The 18,854-nt window shown below is 44.6% G+C and overlaps 1 protein-coding gene across 4 annotated transcripts in view; it reads left to right on the forward strand.

The window, feature by feature from the left end:
* Ano2 (anoctamin 2) overlaps positions 1-18,854 on the forward strand; it is a 341,107-nt gene that overhangs the window by 92,820 nt on the left and 229,433 nt on the right. For all 4 annotated transcript variants that reach the window (XM_028754440.1, XM_028754441.1, XM_028754443.1 and 1 more), the window contains 3 exons: positions 6,918-7,069; positions 12,419-12,473; positions 15,054-15,105. In XM_028754440.1, coding sequence (XP_028610273.1) covers positions 6,918-7,069; positions 12,419-12,473; positions 15,054-15,105 — 259 coding nt within the window. The remainder of the gene's footprint in view (positions 1-6,917; positions 7,070-12,418; positions 12,474-15,053; positions 15,106-18,854) is intronic.

The following is an 18,854-nucleotide window of genomic DNA, read 5'->3' on the forward strand; positions in this document are numbered from 1 at the left end:
TTCCTATGGAAGCCTTGCTAATGCCCTGAAGCAATGTTGTATAGAGGTATTTCAAGAAATTCATCTAAGATGCTGTGGTAGATACACAGTGGGAGATACACAGGATACAATGATTCCACTTCTGGGGATTAGTTCTATGAGTGACTTACTTTCACCTATAAAGTAGTGAAGACAGAGCCTGAATTCTCTATTTCACTTTAAAAGTCTGTGTCCCATGTGTAAAGCAGATGACTTGTGAGTCTATCATCTACTGAATCTATCTATCTATCTATCTATCTATCTATCTATCTATCTATCTGTCTGTCTGTCTGTCTGTCTGTCTGTCTGTCCGTCCGTCCGTCCGTCCGTCCGTCCGTCCATCCATCCATCTATTTGTCTACCAACCTAACCTTTCTCTATCCTTATTTCTCTATCCCTATGTGTGTATACATATATGTATATGTACATGTATATATGTATATGCATACACATATATGTATATGTAGGTTTTTATTCTTGTTGCTTAGTGGAGAGTCCTGGAGACAGATTCTCTTTGGGTTGTTCACATTCTATTGGGTCCAGTTCTCCTATGTGTGCCTCTCTGCTATCTCTCTGAGGTGAATTGTAGTAAGTTGTCCCACTTAGCCTAGCTGCTTGACCTATACCTACATCTGCTAAATCCCTAGCCATGATGGTATCTCTGGTCTTCCTTTGAGTGTTCCTGCCCACCTGGACTGCTCTCTTCTAACAAGGCCTCTCTGTGGGTCTCTATCAATCTCCTTGGCAGAGACTTTTCTAGAATAACAGAGTAACTTCCTCCTTCGTCTATGGGACAGACATTCCCAAAAGCACTTGTTCCAGGTATTAGAATGGCTTCCTGTTCCTCCCTGAATGAAGCAACTCAACCATACCCTTTGTGCTCCAGTCTCCATCTTGCCCTCCTCACTGGTCCTTTGTTTCTTGTAGCCTGAACCCATCTCTTCTTTCTTGGGTTCTTAGTCACTATACAGGCAACATTTGCCCTTCCCATTGGTAGTTTTCCTCCAGAAGCCTTTGGGAGTTATGCTTGGGTTTCACCTGTGCCCTAAATCTTTTGGATCAGGAATTCATATTTCTTATGAATTTCCTGAAAATAATTGTGTGCCATTGAAGTCATAGTTGCTCAATATGCCTTAGATTGATTGAACCATTGATGCCACAAGGCTGTTGCTCCCTCAGTCCTGGGACCTTCTTTTATTCATGATCCTTAGGTGAGTCTCTCTGCATAAGAATAGGGGTGGGTAGGGGCACACCCTCATAGAAGCAGGAGGAGTGGGGATGAGATAGGGGGTTTTTGGGGGGAAATGGGGGAAGGGGATAACATCTGAAATGTAAATAAATAAATTATCCCCCCCAAAAGCTACCCACTTCCTTGGCAATTAATTCCCTCATCAAATAGTGATCTGTTTACCTTCAGCTCCAAATATTTCCTGACCCCACTGGGGGTGGGATAAGGAGAAACCTGAATGATGTGCTTCTCATCCCAGGCATGAAGTAGCTTCTGGTCAAGAGAAGTGACAAGGACATCAGTGTCTATGCTGGGGATTCTGAGCATGTTCTGCCATGTTGTACATTTGGTTTCCTTCAATTTTACCTTTTCTCTTTGCTCTAGTCCATCCTCCATCCCTCTATTCATCCTCCATCCTTCATCCTCTGCCCATCTGATGAAAATTTCTGAAAATAAGTATGCCCCAGATGTTCTGCTAGTTTAGTCCTGACTACAGCTGTCCTCTAGCTCTGATGACTTTTATGTGGTGAGAATTCAGCATTTTATGGCTAGTTGTAAATTGAGAGACACCCACAGGAAAACAAGAGGGGCATACAACGAGAGTCAATGGGAAGAAGCTCATTTAGCTGAGGGTGGGAGAGCATTCGGGCTCAGCTCTGAAGGCTGGGTAGGAATTCAGAAGTTGGGACAGCAAATGAGGACATTTCCAGAGAGGGAAAGATATACCCCCAGGTCCCAAGGTCAAAAAATCCTGCTTGTGAGAGGAACTGAGAGAAGCCCGAGTGGGAATAGCACAGACTGTGAGGAGAGAACAAGACTGAAGCGGGAGCTGGGAGGCACAGCTCGTAAGGGGCCTTGTCAGCCATGTAATTTAAAAAGCTTGGATTTTATCCCAAAATTTAAAAGTCAGCAAACATTCATTCATGTGTAGAGGACATGCTGACAACAGAAATAAAAACCATAGATGAATACAGGATTGGACAGCAGAGAAAGAACATTTTACTTATTTATTTATTTATTTATTTATTTGTTTATTTTTGGTCAGCATTATCATAGACTACAGAATGGGTCAGACTGGAAACTCAACCTGTAGGCACAGGTAGAGCAGTGAAGGGCTGCTCAGTCTCTGGTTGTGCCCAGCGAGACCTCCCTTCAGGCTCTAGGTTTCCAGCTGAGACAGTACAGCTGAGTATCTCAGCTCCTAGTTTTGCTTCCATTTTGATGGGGGGATGGCTTAGCACTCTCGTGCATGGACAAATGTGCTTACGGGGAGATGTGCAGCAGCCTAGAATTCTCAGCCCTGGTGCAGCCCATGCTGAGTGTCTCTTTGGCACCACTGGGGATGAAAACAGTTTTCAAGAGATGGGAGTTCTGTGCGTCTTTGCTTGGCTTCCTCTTCTCTGGATGCATAGCCTTCCATCCTAGTCCATCTCGTGCCTGGGTCCTCTCGCCATCTTGTCTATTTTGATTATCCACCTGGGTTTTTAGAAATTAAAGGGAGCAGAGGTCATGAGGTAGTCTTCAGACACTCTATGACTGTGGAGATGAGAGAGATGCTAGAAAGGGTGACAGCTGGCCACCAGTGATCTGACAGCTGATGTGGTAACTGAGGAAAGCCAACTAGCAGGCAGAAAGACAGGTAAACTGACTTTATGTCTATCAACCTGATGAGCCCAGGTGGGGTGTCATCCAACTTTATGCCTGGCCTGTATTCTTGCTGACTGATCTATCCTGGCAATTTGCAGAGAGGGCTCTTCACAGACCATGGTAGAACAAAAGTGACCTGGGGATCATTAGGATGATAGCATTTGAATCTTACCTTGCTATACATTTTCAGTGTTTTTTTTTTTTGTTTTTTTTTGTTTTTTTTTTTTGGAGCTGAGGTCCTTCACATATGTTCATTAAACTTGCCAGGCTACCTCAGTTTTCTTATCTGTAAAGTGGAGACAATGACTTGTATATTGTCCAAGACAGACACCACTAGAACCTTGGTTCCCTGCGCCTCAGAAAAGCACACGATTTGAATGCAGGGGAAACAAATCAGCCTTGGGACCACACTGATGTGCCCCTGTGGGGGGTGGGGAGATGAGGAGAGACAAGGAGGAAGAAAGAAGTAAGACAAAAGAAATCTCAGTGAACCCCTTAGACTGTGACAGTGGGGCCAAAACACGCTTTTATGAGAACCACATTTGAACCCAGGAATAAAAAAATAAGAGCAACATACTTTAATGATTATTTATGATTTTAAACACATGAAAGGCACAACGTGTACCCAGGGAGGCGCATCGTGTACCCAGGGAGGCATAATGGGGAACAGCTGGCTAACATGTGTCTTGCCATTTCTGAGGATGTTCATAATTCTCTGATGTCCAAGAATAACAGGAATAATGATGCTGCTGCTGCTGATTATTATTAATGAGAGAGAGCGTTGAGTGTCTTTCTGGGAAGGTGAAATGAGGACCTAAGCTCGGCTAAAAGGCGACATTCATGCTTACTTCCTCCCCTGGGACAGACCATGTGGCTTTGCTGAAGGTGGAAGGCCATTGAGTCAAGGGAAGAGTCCTAGATAGGACATCCAGGAGACCTCCCTACCCCTCTTAGCCTTGGTTTTCTCATCTGTGAGGTCAAGGTCCTGCTCCTCCCTGGTAGGGCTTGCGGTGTCTTCATGGGTTCTGCTGAGAAGCCGCTCATGGTGCAGGTGCTGAGTGCACTGCTAAGCAAACTGCAAGGGGCAGGGTCATTGTTAGAGTTCTTGTTACCCCTGTGCATGGCCAGCAATTGAATCCATCAACTATCAAGCTGCGGATCTCCGGGAGATGCCTAGAAATGTTTGTGCCATGAACCTATGCTTCTTTTCCTTAAATGTTTCAAGTCGTGGTTATGCTAGACTTGGGAAATACCTTCAAAGCTATTTGGCCGAGTTCCCTCTTTTATGACTTGTTAAGTGGGACTGGAGGGACTTTCAGTCTAAGCCTAATTATCCACCACTATTGAGTAAAGCAGTGGTCGCCCACTGCCCCAAGAATTATAGGGGTTTCCATCTGGCCTACTGAAATAGGTGCCATTCTCACTCCTTCCAGATGGTTCTTTCTCTTATGTGGAGTCATTTTTCACACCTATGCAGCCAAGTGTTCAGGGGTTCAGTAGACCTCTGTGCTTCTTTGAGCGGGAACCCTCTTAGTGGATGAATTCTTGTCTTTAACTCTGTAGGTTTATATCCTTGCCCCTGTACCTCAGGGAATCTGAAGCGATCTACTTGCTTTCCCCGAGTTCTCTAGGCAGGGACCTGGAGCTACCCCAGGACCCATCTTGTCTGTTTTCTCCTCTGCTGTCTGAAGGTTACGGTCTGGGGAACCATTATATCTTGCATTTTGTCTGGGTATTTAGGTTTTCTCAGGACTGGGGTCTGTTATTCTTTTGTGTTGGGAAATGAAAGCGTCTCAGTGAGTGGTTTGTGTGTGTGTGCGCGTGTGTGTGCATGTGTGTATATATGTGTGTATATAGGCACACATGTATGTAATATATATATATACATATATATGTATATTTTTTCACATATATATCTGAAGATTGGATGAAATATACTATAAACCATTAATAGAGAGTTCCTCAGGAGAAAAAAGTAAGACTGGGTCAAAAATGAAACAAAAAACCTTTACCATTTTGTTAGTGTTTTCCTGATTTTTTTTTTAATTGCAGAACTACACTAATTTATTTTAACTGAAAATAAATAAAAACTACTCAGAAGCTATAAAGTGGTTCTTGGTCAGTTATTGGCTGGGAGGACTCCCCACCCCCACATCCCACCCCCACCACTGCCTGTCAGTTTTATAACAAAATGAGCAAGAAGGTGGGTGGTTCTTCAGTTGAAGCCAGCTGAAGCACATTGCATACACACACCAGTGGCATGCTTTTCAGACTCCCCAGCTGAAAGTGTTGCCACCTTTCCTGGAGCCTCAAAGCCCTCTGCATACCCTTGACGGACATTATCTCAGGGCACCCTCATGCGTATTCTCTGCAACTTGAAACTAGCATGGCAGAGAGGACGACAGATTTTTCAGTCAGAATGCCCTGCATATGCTGGTTCTTGTTCTATTCATCACAACAGCATGAAAAAGTTAACCCAATTTCAGTAGCTTAATAGTAACTTACTAGTAGCTTAACGCTATTTAGTAGCTTAAATTTACTTAGTAATTTTATTACTAAATAATTACTAAATAAAATTTATGTAGTAGCTCAATAAAAATAAAAGCTGTAATGTAGGCGTAAGTAGTCAGAATTGAGCAGGCGAGGGTGACTTTGTGGTCAGTAGCGTGAGCAGAGGTGAGGTCAGGATCACTGGATTCCACTCAGTGGCGTGCCAGCAGCTGTGGTCTCTTGGTGGCTTGAGGTTCAAGGTGAGGGTGTTTCCATACCTGCTGTGTACAGGGAAGTTTAAGGGAGTCTAGCTAGGTGCTTTCCCCTCTCTGGGAACTCTCAGGACATTTTAGGATGTAAAAAGATTAGGGTGGAAGCTGCTGATCTTATAGGATGGACTGACTAGTACCCCTTCTGTCATATTGTTCTGATCAGGCAGCTACAAAGCCCAGCCAGGTTTGGGGAAGGAGAGGGGGAAGAATGTTCTATCTGGAAAGGAGAATGACCTGTGCAGAGCCAGTATCTATCATCAGAACATCACAGCATTTCTGAGTTTTGTCACCTGTGCTTCAATCACTGCATTTAGAAACCTGTAAGTCTAAAGGTCATAAAGGATGCTAGGGGGATGGCTTAGAGGATAAGAGCCCTGGCTGCTCTTCCAGAGGTCTGGGGTTCAATCCCTACTACCTCCTCACAACGTTCAGTTGCAGATTTGATGCCTTCTTTTGGCTTCAGTGGGCATCAGGCACCCATATGGTGCACAAGCATACAGGCAGGCAAAGCACCCATAAAATAAAAACAAATAAACATTGAAATAAAAATAAAAGCACTAATGTAGCCATAAGTGGTCTCTGCAACATAAACAAACAAACATATGAACTATAACTATTAGTGATCATTATGATAATATGTCTGTATCTTACACAGGTCAGATATCACTGAATGTTTAATACTCTGTGTGTGTGTGTGTGTGTATGTGGGGTGATGGGAAGACAGCTCAGCTGGAAAAGCGTTTGTCACACAAGCACGGGGACCTGAGTCCAATCCCCAGCCTCCATGTAAAAAGGTTGATGCAGTGACAGTCACTTGAAATCTCAGTGCAGAGGAGGCAGAGCTAGGAGGATCCCATTGTACCTAATTGGGCTGTGTGGGAATCAGAGGCAAGTGGTGCCAAGCACCTGGTATTTTCTCTCTTCCAATTCTATATGCATTTATCCAGTGGAGGTATGGCGATTGTCTCCTGGTAGGCCTGTGGTTTCTGTAAGATGGCGGGACAGCCAGAAAGTTTGGAATCTGCATGTTTCTTTGCAGTGGACACCCACCTCCACAGCATGTGTGACTGACTGATAGGGGCTTCTGAAAAACAATAAAGCAAAAGAAAAAAAAACTTGCTTCTTATTCTTCCCATCCTTTCCTTTGCTAAAAGTATTTTCCCCGGGGCCCTCTGCTCCTTGCTCTTTTAGTGTTGCAGTTGGCATCCTGGGCTTTATTTATTTATTTATTTATTTATTTATTTATTTATTTATTTTTATAGATGTATGAGATCAAAGCAGGAGGCAGCATCGCAAAGAAGTTCAGCGCCATTCTGCAGACGCTTAGCTCACCCCTGCAGCCCAGAGTTCCTGAACACACCAACAACAGGATGAAAAACCTCTCCTACCCATTCTCCAGGGAAAAAATGTACCTGTGAGTATGGGAGCCACTAGGGCAGGCGCATGAGAGGGCATGGGAAAGGACCTCCAGTGTCATTCCGTGCCTGAGCCTTGAGGCTTGGGACCTGATGACCCTGGGACCTGGGATCTAGGTGGAAGGGGCAGTTCTACAGGAGGAACAGTTCCTGAGTCCCTGACTGCCCTTCCCCTATGAAGTTATTCCAAACAGCCCTGGACATTCACACAAGAACATCTACCTGCTTCTTGGCCACTATATAGGCTGGGCGGAGAGCCAGGGGACAGCCAGGCTTGAACTGTAAAACTTGATGAGAAGGAAAGTGCTTACCTTCCAGGGGGAATTCCCTTTGCCAAGTTCATCTGATTAGGTTTTGGTAGTACACGACAAAACAGTGAGAAGGTGGAGGAAAATTCTGGATTTCTACATACCTGTTGCCCACTCGTGCTCTCCTTGATTCTGTGGAAATGCTCTCCCCACCCAGGAAGAGTGAATAAAGATCTCTTTAAGGGCGTGGTCCTTTGGAAAACTTATAGAAGAAATGAGTGTGGTAGGGAAGTGGGGAATGAAAGATGCAGCGTAAGCCTCTCACGAGGAGCTCTGATGAAAACCTCTCTGGAGTGACAGGGATGGAAGGAAGTGGCACAGAGGCCAAAAAGATGCAAACATCCGTCAGTTTTAGAAGCAGTGTTTCTCTGTTCATTGGAGAATGAATCCCACTTATAGTGCCATGATTGACAACAGTTCTATGAATACGGATATGTCATTTCACAGTAAGTCCCTACCTCCCGTTGTCACCTTAGAACTATCCTTCTGCTTCAAAGAGGAAACCAAATTTCAAGGCCAATCCAGGCTTACACAGACATAGGTGACACAGCAAGAGCCAGCATGGCATCCCTTCTTCATGCATGCGTTTAATGTACTGTGAACATATATACTGCTCTCTATCTCGTTTTATCTTCCTCCCATTCCCACTGAACCCTTTTTTCTTCCCAGCAAGTTTCTTTCATACTTTTATATCTTTTCTTTTTCTTTCTTTCTTTTTTTTTGTAACCCAGAGAGTTGACTCAACTATGGGTCAAGGGCTAAATAATGGAGCATGGGCAACTAACCAGCAGTTACACCACTGAAGAAAATGACCCCGCCCCCTTTTTCAGTAGTTACTAACTGCTGATGGCAGGGAGTGTGAGGCTTCCAAATCCCCTTCCCTATCTATGATGGAATGTTGAAGGGCCCAATCTTGTGCAAGTAACTACAGCTGCTGTGATTTCATGGGTGCAGTGAACAACTGTAATGTCCATAAGACAATTTCTCCTACTTCTGCTCTAGTTCAAACATTGTTTCCTCCTTCTCCTTGTCTCCTTCTCTTCCTCCTCTTCTTCTTCCTCTTCCTCCTCTTCCTCTTCTTCCTCCTCTTCCTCCTCTTCTTCTTCCTCTTCCTCCTCTTCCTCCTCTTCCTCCTCTTCCTCTTCTTCCTCCTCTTCTTCCTCCTCTTCTTCCTCCTCTTCCTCTTCCTCCTCCTCCTCCTCCTCCTCCTCCTCCTCCTCCTTCTCCTGTCTCTGAGCCTTGGAGTGGGTGATATAGATGTTCTATAAGGGGTAAGTGACCCAGTCTGTTTTGCCCCACATTTGGAGGCCAAGTGACCCAGTCCGTTCAGGTCGTTAACAGGGTCTAGCAAGAGAGAGAGAGTGGGGATGGAGGGGCAAGAGATCCAAAGAATGGAGACAAGACAGAAAGTCTGATCAAATCTCCTTTATTGAAAGGAAATCCTGAGTATATATAAGCATAAGCAGGGGAATGCAGCTGAAGACACTTTACCACGTGTGCCTTGCAGTTGGGGGCATTAAACAACAAAACAAGGTATATGAGCAAAACAAGATGTTTATCAGAGTGTGCTTGGCTGTTGTAGGCTGTTGAAAACAAGTCTCTTGTCAGGGTATATGGCTCGAGATGGCTGCAAAGATGATAGCCGCTTTCGGCTAGGAGTCGGCTCCCAACAGGTGAGCATTTAAGAGCCACTTATTCTCAACAAGTTTTTACCACTCAAGAGTCTCTACGTTAACTTTCACTTACAGCAAGAAGAAGTGTCTCCGACCAAACCTGAGTGCCCTTAATCTTGTGTACAAACAAATATTTAGAAGGCAGTTTGTCAATATGTACACTTAGTAAAGAGTAGTAGGAAAAATATTCACCAGGCCTAAGCATAGAGCAGGTCACAGGCGGCAGCTCCGTACCCAACCCCAGAAAACCGAGAGAAAGAGGGACTCCCAGGAGCTTGAACTCAGGCAGCCTCCCAGGTAAAAATGAATCACCCGTGATGTCTGCTGTTGGAAGTTCTAATCCAGATGCTGGCCTCCGAACTTATACTACTCAGACCTTTGAAGGGCCACTGACAAGAACATCAAACAGCTAGAGATTGACATCAGTAATCTGAGGAAATCAGACCTAAAATTGCAAAGATCCTTATTGGACTTGATTTACTCTAGTACAATAGAAAAGGCTGTGTACAGCTCTTGACTGTGTACAACCCTCAAAGAAGAAGGTTGCCTTTACATAGACAAGACAAGGAGGGTTAAAGAGAGCATGAAATAGGTAGTGAAGGCCCTAAGAAAAATCAGAGAGAGAAAGAGACAGATGAATGCTGGTACAAGAATTGGTTTGCAGCCTCTCCAAGGTTGTCAACCCTATTTCCTTCCATCTTGGGACCATTATTTGGGTTCTTTTTTGCTTTTTACTGCTGGTCCCTAGCCCTCAAATAGGCGGACTAACTCTGTGATACAACAGATAAATGATTTGGTAGCAAAACCTACTCAGATACATTATCAAAAGTTAGCTATGGAGGACCACGAGACTCAAGATGAGGTTGTTACTTTATACAGGGTGTTCCCAAAACCCATCACCACCCAACCTAAAAGGGAGGACTTCTGCCCCTAGACCAAGCAGAGAGGGGCCACCCAGAACCCCCTCTGTCAGGCGATCTGAATTCTTGCTTAGGCTGCGAGGCTAAGCACTGCAAGGGAATATAAATAAAAGATAAAATTATCTCTCTGGGTTCCCTGAGGGACAAGCCTGACTGCATAGGGGTTGATGTCAAAAATATCCCCTCTCCAGGAAAAAGACATCGGGATGGGTATGGCCCTCATGCCTCACTGGACAACGACAGGGGGACTGGAGCCATTACAAGGTCCCCTTCAAATACTGGAGGTCAGGCCTCTATCCCCACCTTCGCAAGTTTAGAATTGCCACAGCCCTTCTACACTTAGAGAAGGGAGGAGATGTCAGCGGCAGCCCTGCTTACCCACTGAAGGCCTAAAATCAGCCATAGGCCTAAAATCAGCAATAGGCCTGTCATACATGTATACCAACACCAAGTCTCAGGTCTCTGTGGAAAAACATTGAAACAGATGGCTATAAGCTAATGTAAACAGGCAGTTTTTGTGGAAATTTACAAGCCTGAGTAGTCATAGACCTTGTAAATAGGTAGCCTGGGCAGACAATACCAACTTAGATAAGGACAATCGAGTCATAGGCAGAGTCATAGTGACTTGTCCCCCAGAGGCAGAGTCATAGTGACTTGTCCCCTGAACCTTCACCCAGCTGATACCCGGTTCTGATGATATCTGTATTCCTCCTGATCACCCACACTCCATGTCCTGCCTTTCTGTGTTTATAACCCCTGTGTGAATGAATTACGATTTGAGAAAAAATAAATTATAAAAAAAATAAAATAAAAAAATAAAAATATTCACCAAATTCAAGATAAAAAAATAAGAAAAGTGTATTTTTTAAAATAAAACATTTTATGGAAAAGTAAGTTGAATTATAATCTCTGACTTATTTTCCATCTTCTGTTCGATTTAAATCTTGTTAGTGCTGACTTTATTATAAAATTATATTTGACTCTATCAAATCTAGTTAGCTTATTTCTTACAGAACACCTGCTGTTATATTGAAACTATATGTTTGAAAGCTTTTTTTTTTTAAAGATAATATTGCCTGGGAAATTCTATTCAATAAAATGCCAATAAGAGAAGATAGTATATATTTTCTTCTGTCTTTAGGAAATAACATTAAATGTTCTTATTAAAGTTTCTACTGTTATAAACTTTTTAAAAAAAGAGTAGTAGGTTACTCCTGCTACTAGGGGTATGACCTACTCTAGGGCCTATGACCTTTCCAACTGTGAGCTTTTGTCTAGGTTTACAATACCAGGAAAATCTAATGAGAGAATGATTGGTTACCTCCATGACAGTCATGCCATTTTTCACACTTTGCTTGATAGATCAGTATATTACACAGGGTCCACAGTTGGTGAACCTTCTGTTCTCTTTGTCTCTGGCTTCTTCCATGCTTCCTTCCCCGAGGCTTTCATCCATGGGGATGCTGGCCTCTGATCAGCTATCTCCCACAGGTTTTCCTTTGTTTCACTTTTGCTATCCTTTAAGGCCAGTGAATAGACAGTTTCTTTTTAAGAAAATTCTGTTCTTCTCAATCAGAAGTCTGATCTCTGTCCTTGATCCTGCAAAACCAGAGTAGTGCTTCACTTGGCATCAGTCACTGAGACACATGTGACACATGTGACTGGTGATTCCCAGGAGAATAAGGAGAATCTGTGTCCAGTAATCTGTGTCCTCAGCAAGGATCCCGACATAGGGAGCACTTCACAGGTGCTGTGGGGACCACCCTATAACTGCTGTGGGACTTTGTGTTTTTGTGTTGAGACAGAGTCTTGTTGTGTAACCCAGGCTGCCCTTGAACTCTAGATCCCACTGACTGTCTTTCAAGTGCTTTGTTGGTGTTGTTTGTTGTGCAGTATATGAACACTCACAGGCCTTTCATAATTGAGTTTGGTATCTACTGATGGAATGACAATGAGAGTACAAAATGGCCTTTTTCAAAAGATGAATAGTTATAATTCCAATACTCCCAAGACAGCCCTCCTCCACCGTTTTCACCGTCTTTGTCCAGGCATAGGTATACTTCCCATCTGCTTTCAGTTAGAAAACTTAACCATGGCAAACCATTTTCTATCACCAACTTTCTGTTTACAAGCTTTTCATAATTACACTTTTCAATGCCTTCATGACAGTCTTTCATATCAGCTTTGAAGTTGACTAACTTTGTACTGGATCTCTTTATGATATTTTTCTTCTGTTCATTTCTTTTCATTATTAACAATTTCTACAAATAGTTTTCAGAATTCCTGGCTCAAAACAAGCGTCCATGCTGTGTGTCTTGGGTATGCCAGAATGTTCATGTTGTGCCATGTTGTTTCCCAAAGATTTGCCCTGGGCTGTGGGGACAGCGGTGTCAGGGTCAGGTGGCAAACTGAGTTGGGTTCACCATTTGCTTTCTTGGATCCTCTAGGTATAACATCCAGGAAAAGGACACCTTCTTTGACAATGCTACCCGGAGCCGCATTGTAAGTAACAGGTCTACTGGCTTAGTAAAGGGTGTTGGGAATCAGGTAGGCGGTTGGCAGGGCATTCCCTTTCCCTTCCTGCTATCTCTCATCATTATTTGCTTGGTGTTGCCTAGCAACTGTAAGGCATCCAAGAGCTTCCCCATCCCAGTGGTACAAGAAAGAGCAAACAAGTTCCTTGTTTGCTAAGGCTTGAGGGGCTGTAGCTGCTTATGAACTTTCTACACAGATCTGTCTTAGAATCACAGAATCAGGGGATGTTAGAGATGGGAGGACTTGATACCAGTTAAGGTAACCCTTTGGTTTACAGATTAAAAAAAACCCTCAAGGCTATAAGAAACATTGCATTAGAAAACAAAAATCATATAGATTGTTAGTGTCTGAACAGGGCTGGAAGTAGTCCTGGTTGCTGGGATAGTGTACCTTTCTATGAACTTTTTCTCCTTCAACCCCATGGCAATGACTCATGTGAATTTATTTCACAGGAAATGCTAATTAGCCAGTTTGCCCAATAATAAAACAGAGAGCCAACATTCCTGACTGTAGCCTGCCTGTCCTTCCTTCTCTTTCCTTCCTTCCTTCCTTCCTTCCTTCCTTCCTTCCTTCCTTCCTTCCTTCCTTCCTTCTCTCCCCTTTCTTTTCTTTTATACCAAATATTTTAATTATATTGGATGTTTAATTCTAATACAAATCTGTGTCTGGCCTCTGTTCTTGTGGCCCCATCTCCAGACACATAGTGTCTTCATTTAGCTGTCAGTTTATTCCCTAGCACTCTAAAGAACACAGCCTGTTGCCAGAGGAAGGCCAGAGGGACCAGAGCCTGCTAGGACTTACCCTCCCCTCAAAAAGCATAGAAGTAACATTCCTTAGGAAAGAGTTTACATGTCCAGTGCTGAATAAGTATGGGAGAAAGACTTAGAAGGACTTCCCATCTCCTCAGTGATAAGGAGGGTAAGAAGGGACAGAGAACAGTAATTGAGCATTTCTGACACACAGAGACACATGGTCTTTACTCTTGCTTTCAAGATAAAAAGCCAAATCTAAGCACAAACAGTGTCAACAACAACAATAAAATCATCTCTGGTTCCTTCATGCCTTGGTTTAGGAAGGATTTTTTTTAAATGGGCATATGATTTCTTTCCCCTTCCTATGAAAAAGGGTGTAAACTTCCTGTTTTCTCTGATGCTATTATAAGTCAATTCATTCTCAACAGGACTTGGCTCCCACACAGAGGGAGGGGGTTGTTACAGGGTGTGGAGATTAACTGATCATTGCAAAGTGCTTGTAAAATAATACAAGGCCATATAAATGCTGTTCCTAATTATTATTGTAATTGAATTACTGCTGTATTAGAAGCAGAATTAAACACTCTTGAGCCCCATTCTGCTGGAAACTATTTATTTGCCACTCCCTCTAGGTCTGTGGCCGGAATCTAGGAGTGTCAATAACGGCAATGAAGTACATGCCCCACTCTTCCCTCCTGGAAGCTTTTCTCCCCCAGTTTCTCTGCCGTTTCCTTGGTCTACCCCAAACTATGAGAAGGGCAAAAGGGAACCTTGGGTTTCATCCTGACCACCTTCTGCCTGGTGTCTCACTGGCACGGATGGATCCACGACTGTTTTCTGTGCCCTTCTTTGTTAGCTCAGTCATTGGCTCCCTTCTTTTGGATAGGATACCCTAGCTTGGCCTGGCTTGGCTTGGGACACATGATGAAGTCATTGGATGGCCATCACTGAGCCACACATGCCTCTGTCTCTCTGAAAGGAGTACCCCTCCACACGAGAGATAGTCCTCGAAGCAATCATGATGGCGAGAGAGCACTGTCTAGATCTTTCAGGTTTGTGAGACTTGAGCAGCAACAGAGCAGGTGGTCCACACACTGCCCACTTCTGCCGTGGAAGAAAGAGGTTGTGATTGGGCAGGGTGAGAACTCAGGGACAATTTGGGCAAACAAGAGTGCTAAGATAGGCTGTAATTGTCCTCATTAAGCACTGCCATGCCCGTTGCCTTCCAGAGCTTTCCTAGGCCCCTGACAGGGTGCTACCAGCAGAGGACCAGATCTTCTGATGTGGGTTCAGGCCCCTCTACATTTGACTGCATGTCCTGTGCTGCATTTCCCAGCATTCCTTCAGGTTCCCTGAGTTAGATGTGTCTCTGACTGGTGGAGAGGAGGCACCTTCTGTGATGGAAGAGAAGGGAACCCCACCTTCTTGGAGGCTTCCACACATGGAAGGGAGGCAGACCCAAACACTTCCTCCTGGGCCCTCAAGAGGGTTGTGTACTACAGGCCACCTCTGTTTTCTTTTCCTTCTGCCACTGCAGCCAATTTATTGCCTTTTATTGATTCGTTTCTCAGGGTGGGATGGGATGGGGGTGTGTGTATGTGTGTGTGTGTTTAAATTCTTTGCTTCCTCAAAACACTCAAGCTTGAATGGGTTTGACAAGGAGGCCATGAGCTCCACACATGCTTGGCTCCCCGTTCCTCCCAGTGAGGCCTGTGTCTGTCCCAGACAGCCTGCCTCACAGGGTGGTGACGCACATGGTCCCGACATTCATAGCTCTACCGTCCTTCCGTTTTAGGTACATGAGATTCTGAAGCGGACGGCCTGTTCTCGAGCCAACAACACGATGGGTAAGGAGGCCTCCCACGTGGTGATCCATGAGGTGCTGAGGGGCTGGGGCAGCCCTGTCAACACCTTCCTTGGTGGGCAACAGGGAGAGCAGCAGACCCATGTTCCACAAGCAAGGGCTGCTTCAGCTTAGGCAAAGCAGTCATTATGGGCCCTAGAGCAGAGATAGCCACTATGCCTCTTGTCTGAGATGCTCCCAGGCTGTTGAAACTGCCCCCAGCCCTCTAGCTCACTGTGGTTGAAGGCGGTCCTCGACTTTGCAGATCTGCCCACGTCTTTCCGTCAATCCATACCATTCAGCTGCAACTTTCTTGTCTTAGTTTGCCTTTGGGTACTGTGACAAACACCGTGACCAAAGCAACTTGGGCAGGAAGAAGGAATCTGGGGCAGAAGGTCAAGGCAGGAGCCTGGAGGCAGGAACTGAAACAGAGTCCATGAAAGAACCTTGCTCATGGGTTTGCTCTGCGTGGCTTATTCCACTACTTTCCTTATATATCAAGGTTTGCCTGGCCACAGAGTCATCCCTCCTATATCAATTAACAATTAAAGAAATGTCTCACCGATGTGCCTACAGGCTAATCTGATGGAGGCAGCTCCTAAACTGGGGTTCCCTCTTCCCAGGTGACTCTAGCTTGTGCCACTTTGACAAAACTAATGGGCACACAGTAGCTCTAAGTAACCACAGCCAATTTTCGTGTTTTCAGGAAGAAAAGTATCTTAGCTGTCTTAAAGGGGGTCTAACTCATTCTATGCATGAAGAAACTCCTTTCTCTCCAAGAGAGGGTGGATGACTAATATAAGACTGGATTCTGCTTCAGTTCCTGCCCCCAGGGTCCTGCCTTGACCTCTTGCCTCAGTTTCCCTCCTCCTGTCCAGGCTGCTTTTGGTCATACAGCAACTTTCTTTTAAAGCCAGCATTTTCTTCACTGTGACTGGTGGAATCCATTCACCTTGGAAAATATTTTCCGGATATGACTGTTTCTGTTTCTTTGGAGCAAAAGCCCCAGCATCTCAGACCATACACACTGAGGCAGGCAGTCTGCTGCTAATGCATTGTTCAGAGATACACACAGGGGCAGAGGTGGAACCATGAGTTGTGACTGTCCCAATTTTATCATTGTTCATTCCCAGATCAAGTCTGGTCCACTGATTCTCCCATAATGCTCTTCGGAGTTTCCACTAACCTCAGTCTCTTTCTTGCTTAGTCTCTATACTCAAGGCCTTGAGTCACAGGCAGTGAGTCCTGGAGATATTCTGAAACCATCATTTATGTCCTTATGCAACTGTGCCCTTATGCCTCTACGCCCCCATGCCTCTATGCCCCTATACCCGTATGTCCCTATGCCCCTATGACTGTATGCCCCCCATGCACCTGTACACCTATGTCTCTATGCACCTATGCCCCTATGCACCTATACACCTTTGCAGCTATGTCACTATGCAGCTATGCACCTTTGCACCTAGCTTTCTGCTTTGCACATTCTACTCTGCTGACTTTATCTAATGAATTAATTTTAATAAATGCCAAGCCTATTAGTTATATAGCGGTTGTTGGCGAGTTTCTGACTGTGTTCACAGTCAGTGACTTAACCTTTCTACAATCCAGTTTCCTGTGTGTGGGATGGAGGTCACACACGTATCTTCCAGAGTTTTTATAAAGATTAAATAGGCAACTGTTGAGTTTGCTTTGTAAACTGGAAAGCTAGGGCTTTGGGAAAGGATAATCCCCAGGATTATTGGAAGGTCACAGGAAGCTGGCTGCTTGAACAGATTCTGTTTTCCTTCTCTTTTTAGGATTTAGTGTGTATGGGAGTATGTGTGTGTATGTATGTGTGTGTGTGTGTGTGTGTGGTCTCAAAGTCAAACATCTTTAAGATTTTGTTGTTGCCCAGTAGTGTTCAAAATCTGACTTTCTCCTTAGACATTTATAAGCATCTATTTCGAGTACGTGCTGTGTGTCAGACGGTGCTACAGAAGCTGGGGGGGCCAGGGTGAACTGACCTATTGTCAGCCATTGAGGGGGGCCTGTAGTGTAGTCACCCAGTCAGATGTGTAAACAGATAATCATGAGACAATGCGGCAGGTGCTGGATATAATCACAGACAGAATGAAAGAGGAGCACCAAGCAGGAAGCAATTACCTTCCAGATCTGCTTCTCAGTATCAACAGAAATTATCCAGCGTCAGGTTCATGGCCCCTGGAGACAGCGGTATGCTAGGAATTATCATCAACTCCGGCTGCCACAAGGAACATAGGAGACTTGCCCAAGGCCATGTGTTGAGTTGAAGTTGTTAGAAGTGGACCTAGAACCTGGCTACCCTTACTCTGATGCTGTTCCTACTACCTTTGAAGAGCTATGGACCAGTGACAGAATCAGGAGGAGGTGTCTGAAGAGCCGGCTAATTGCATAGTAGCTGCTGCTGACACCCTCTCTTTGTAAAAAGGAATGGTCGAACTCTGCTTCTCAGCAGACTTGGAAGGCTATCTCTAGTGATTTGACTTCTGCCTGGCTAAAATGAAGCCGTTGGAGCACTTCAGCGAACTTATACATTGCCCTTGGCAGATCACAAACAACTAAGAACCTGATAGGATCCGAAACAGTGAGGGAGGTGGCCGCTCTGTGAAGCTCTGAGGTGATGTGGACCTTTGAGCGAGGGATGGGTTTAGATTTTTCTCTTGTCTTTCTCTCCAGTTTTATTGGAGTTGAAACACACATGGGTATAAATGACAGACACTTCTTCAGAGCACCTGCTGTCTAGTAAGTGGGAGAGGAAAAGACTAGGATTGTGTTTGGCACTGTAGGCAACCCCCTTCCCCCACCCACATCCTTGGGTTTGGGTGTGGCCTTCCGGACGGTCATTACACTCATGATCCGTGTACAGTGCCTTAGTCTCTTTCACATTGTACTTAACTGGAGCCTTAGAAAGTGGCCATGGCAATGAGGACAGCTGCAATTCCGCAGCTCCCCCGCCCCCGCCTTGGTCATCACTTTTTCTTTGTAGACAATACATTTTTATTGATGCTGGCTTTTGTAAACCATCAGCCTATACATAGCCTGCCTGTATGGATTTGTTTATACTTTTGCCTTGTTCCGCAAACATTTCTGAAGTGGCTTACAAGGAAAACAATAAAACAAGCCTAATATAAATAATAAATTGAAAAAATAAGAACCAGGAGAACACACAAATTAAAATTGAATGTGAAAACTAGGAGGAAAAGCTAGAATATACATACCCAAACCATAAGGCTCTAGGGTTTCTGCAGTTGTATCCAAAACTTAATCCTGAGCAAAGGGAAAGGGGATTATGCCCAGTTTTGTGGCTGTCCCCGCCTGTGGCCACATCCTTTGGGTAGAAATCTTTCCCAAATCACACAAATCTTGCTTTCTTTCTTTACTAACCATGGTTGGTCCTGCTAGATTTCCGAGATCAGATGAATGAATGGGGAGTGTTCAGGTCCTGTGGCCATATGCTCTACAGGTACAGGCACTCTCTAGATGGATGCACAAATAGGCTTTTCTGGATAACCACTGAGGAAGAAAGCACTCTCGTGTGTGCGTGTGCATGCATGCACATGTGTGTGTGTTGTGTATGTGTGAGAGAATGTGTGTGTGAGAGAGAATGTGCGGGCATGTGTGTGTGTGTGTGTGTGAGTGAGAGAATGTGTGTGTGTGTGTGTGTGTGTGTGTGTGTGTGTGTGTGTGTGAGAGAGAGAGAGAGAGAGAGAGAGAGAGAGAGAGAGAGAGAGAGAG

Source organism: Grammomys surdaster, unplaced genomic scaffold, assembly GCF_004785775.1.
Source record: "Grammomys surdaster isolate TR1022 unplaced genomic scaffold, NIH_TR_1.0 126013, whole genome shotgun sequence".
Taxonomy (NCBI): Eukaryota; Metazoa; Chordata; class Mammalia; order Rodentia; family Muridae; genus Grammomys; species Grammomys surdaster.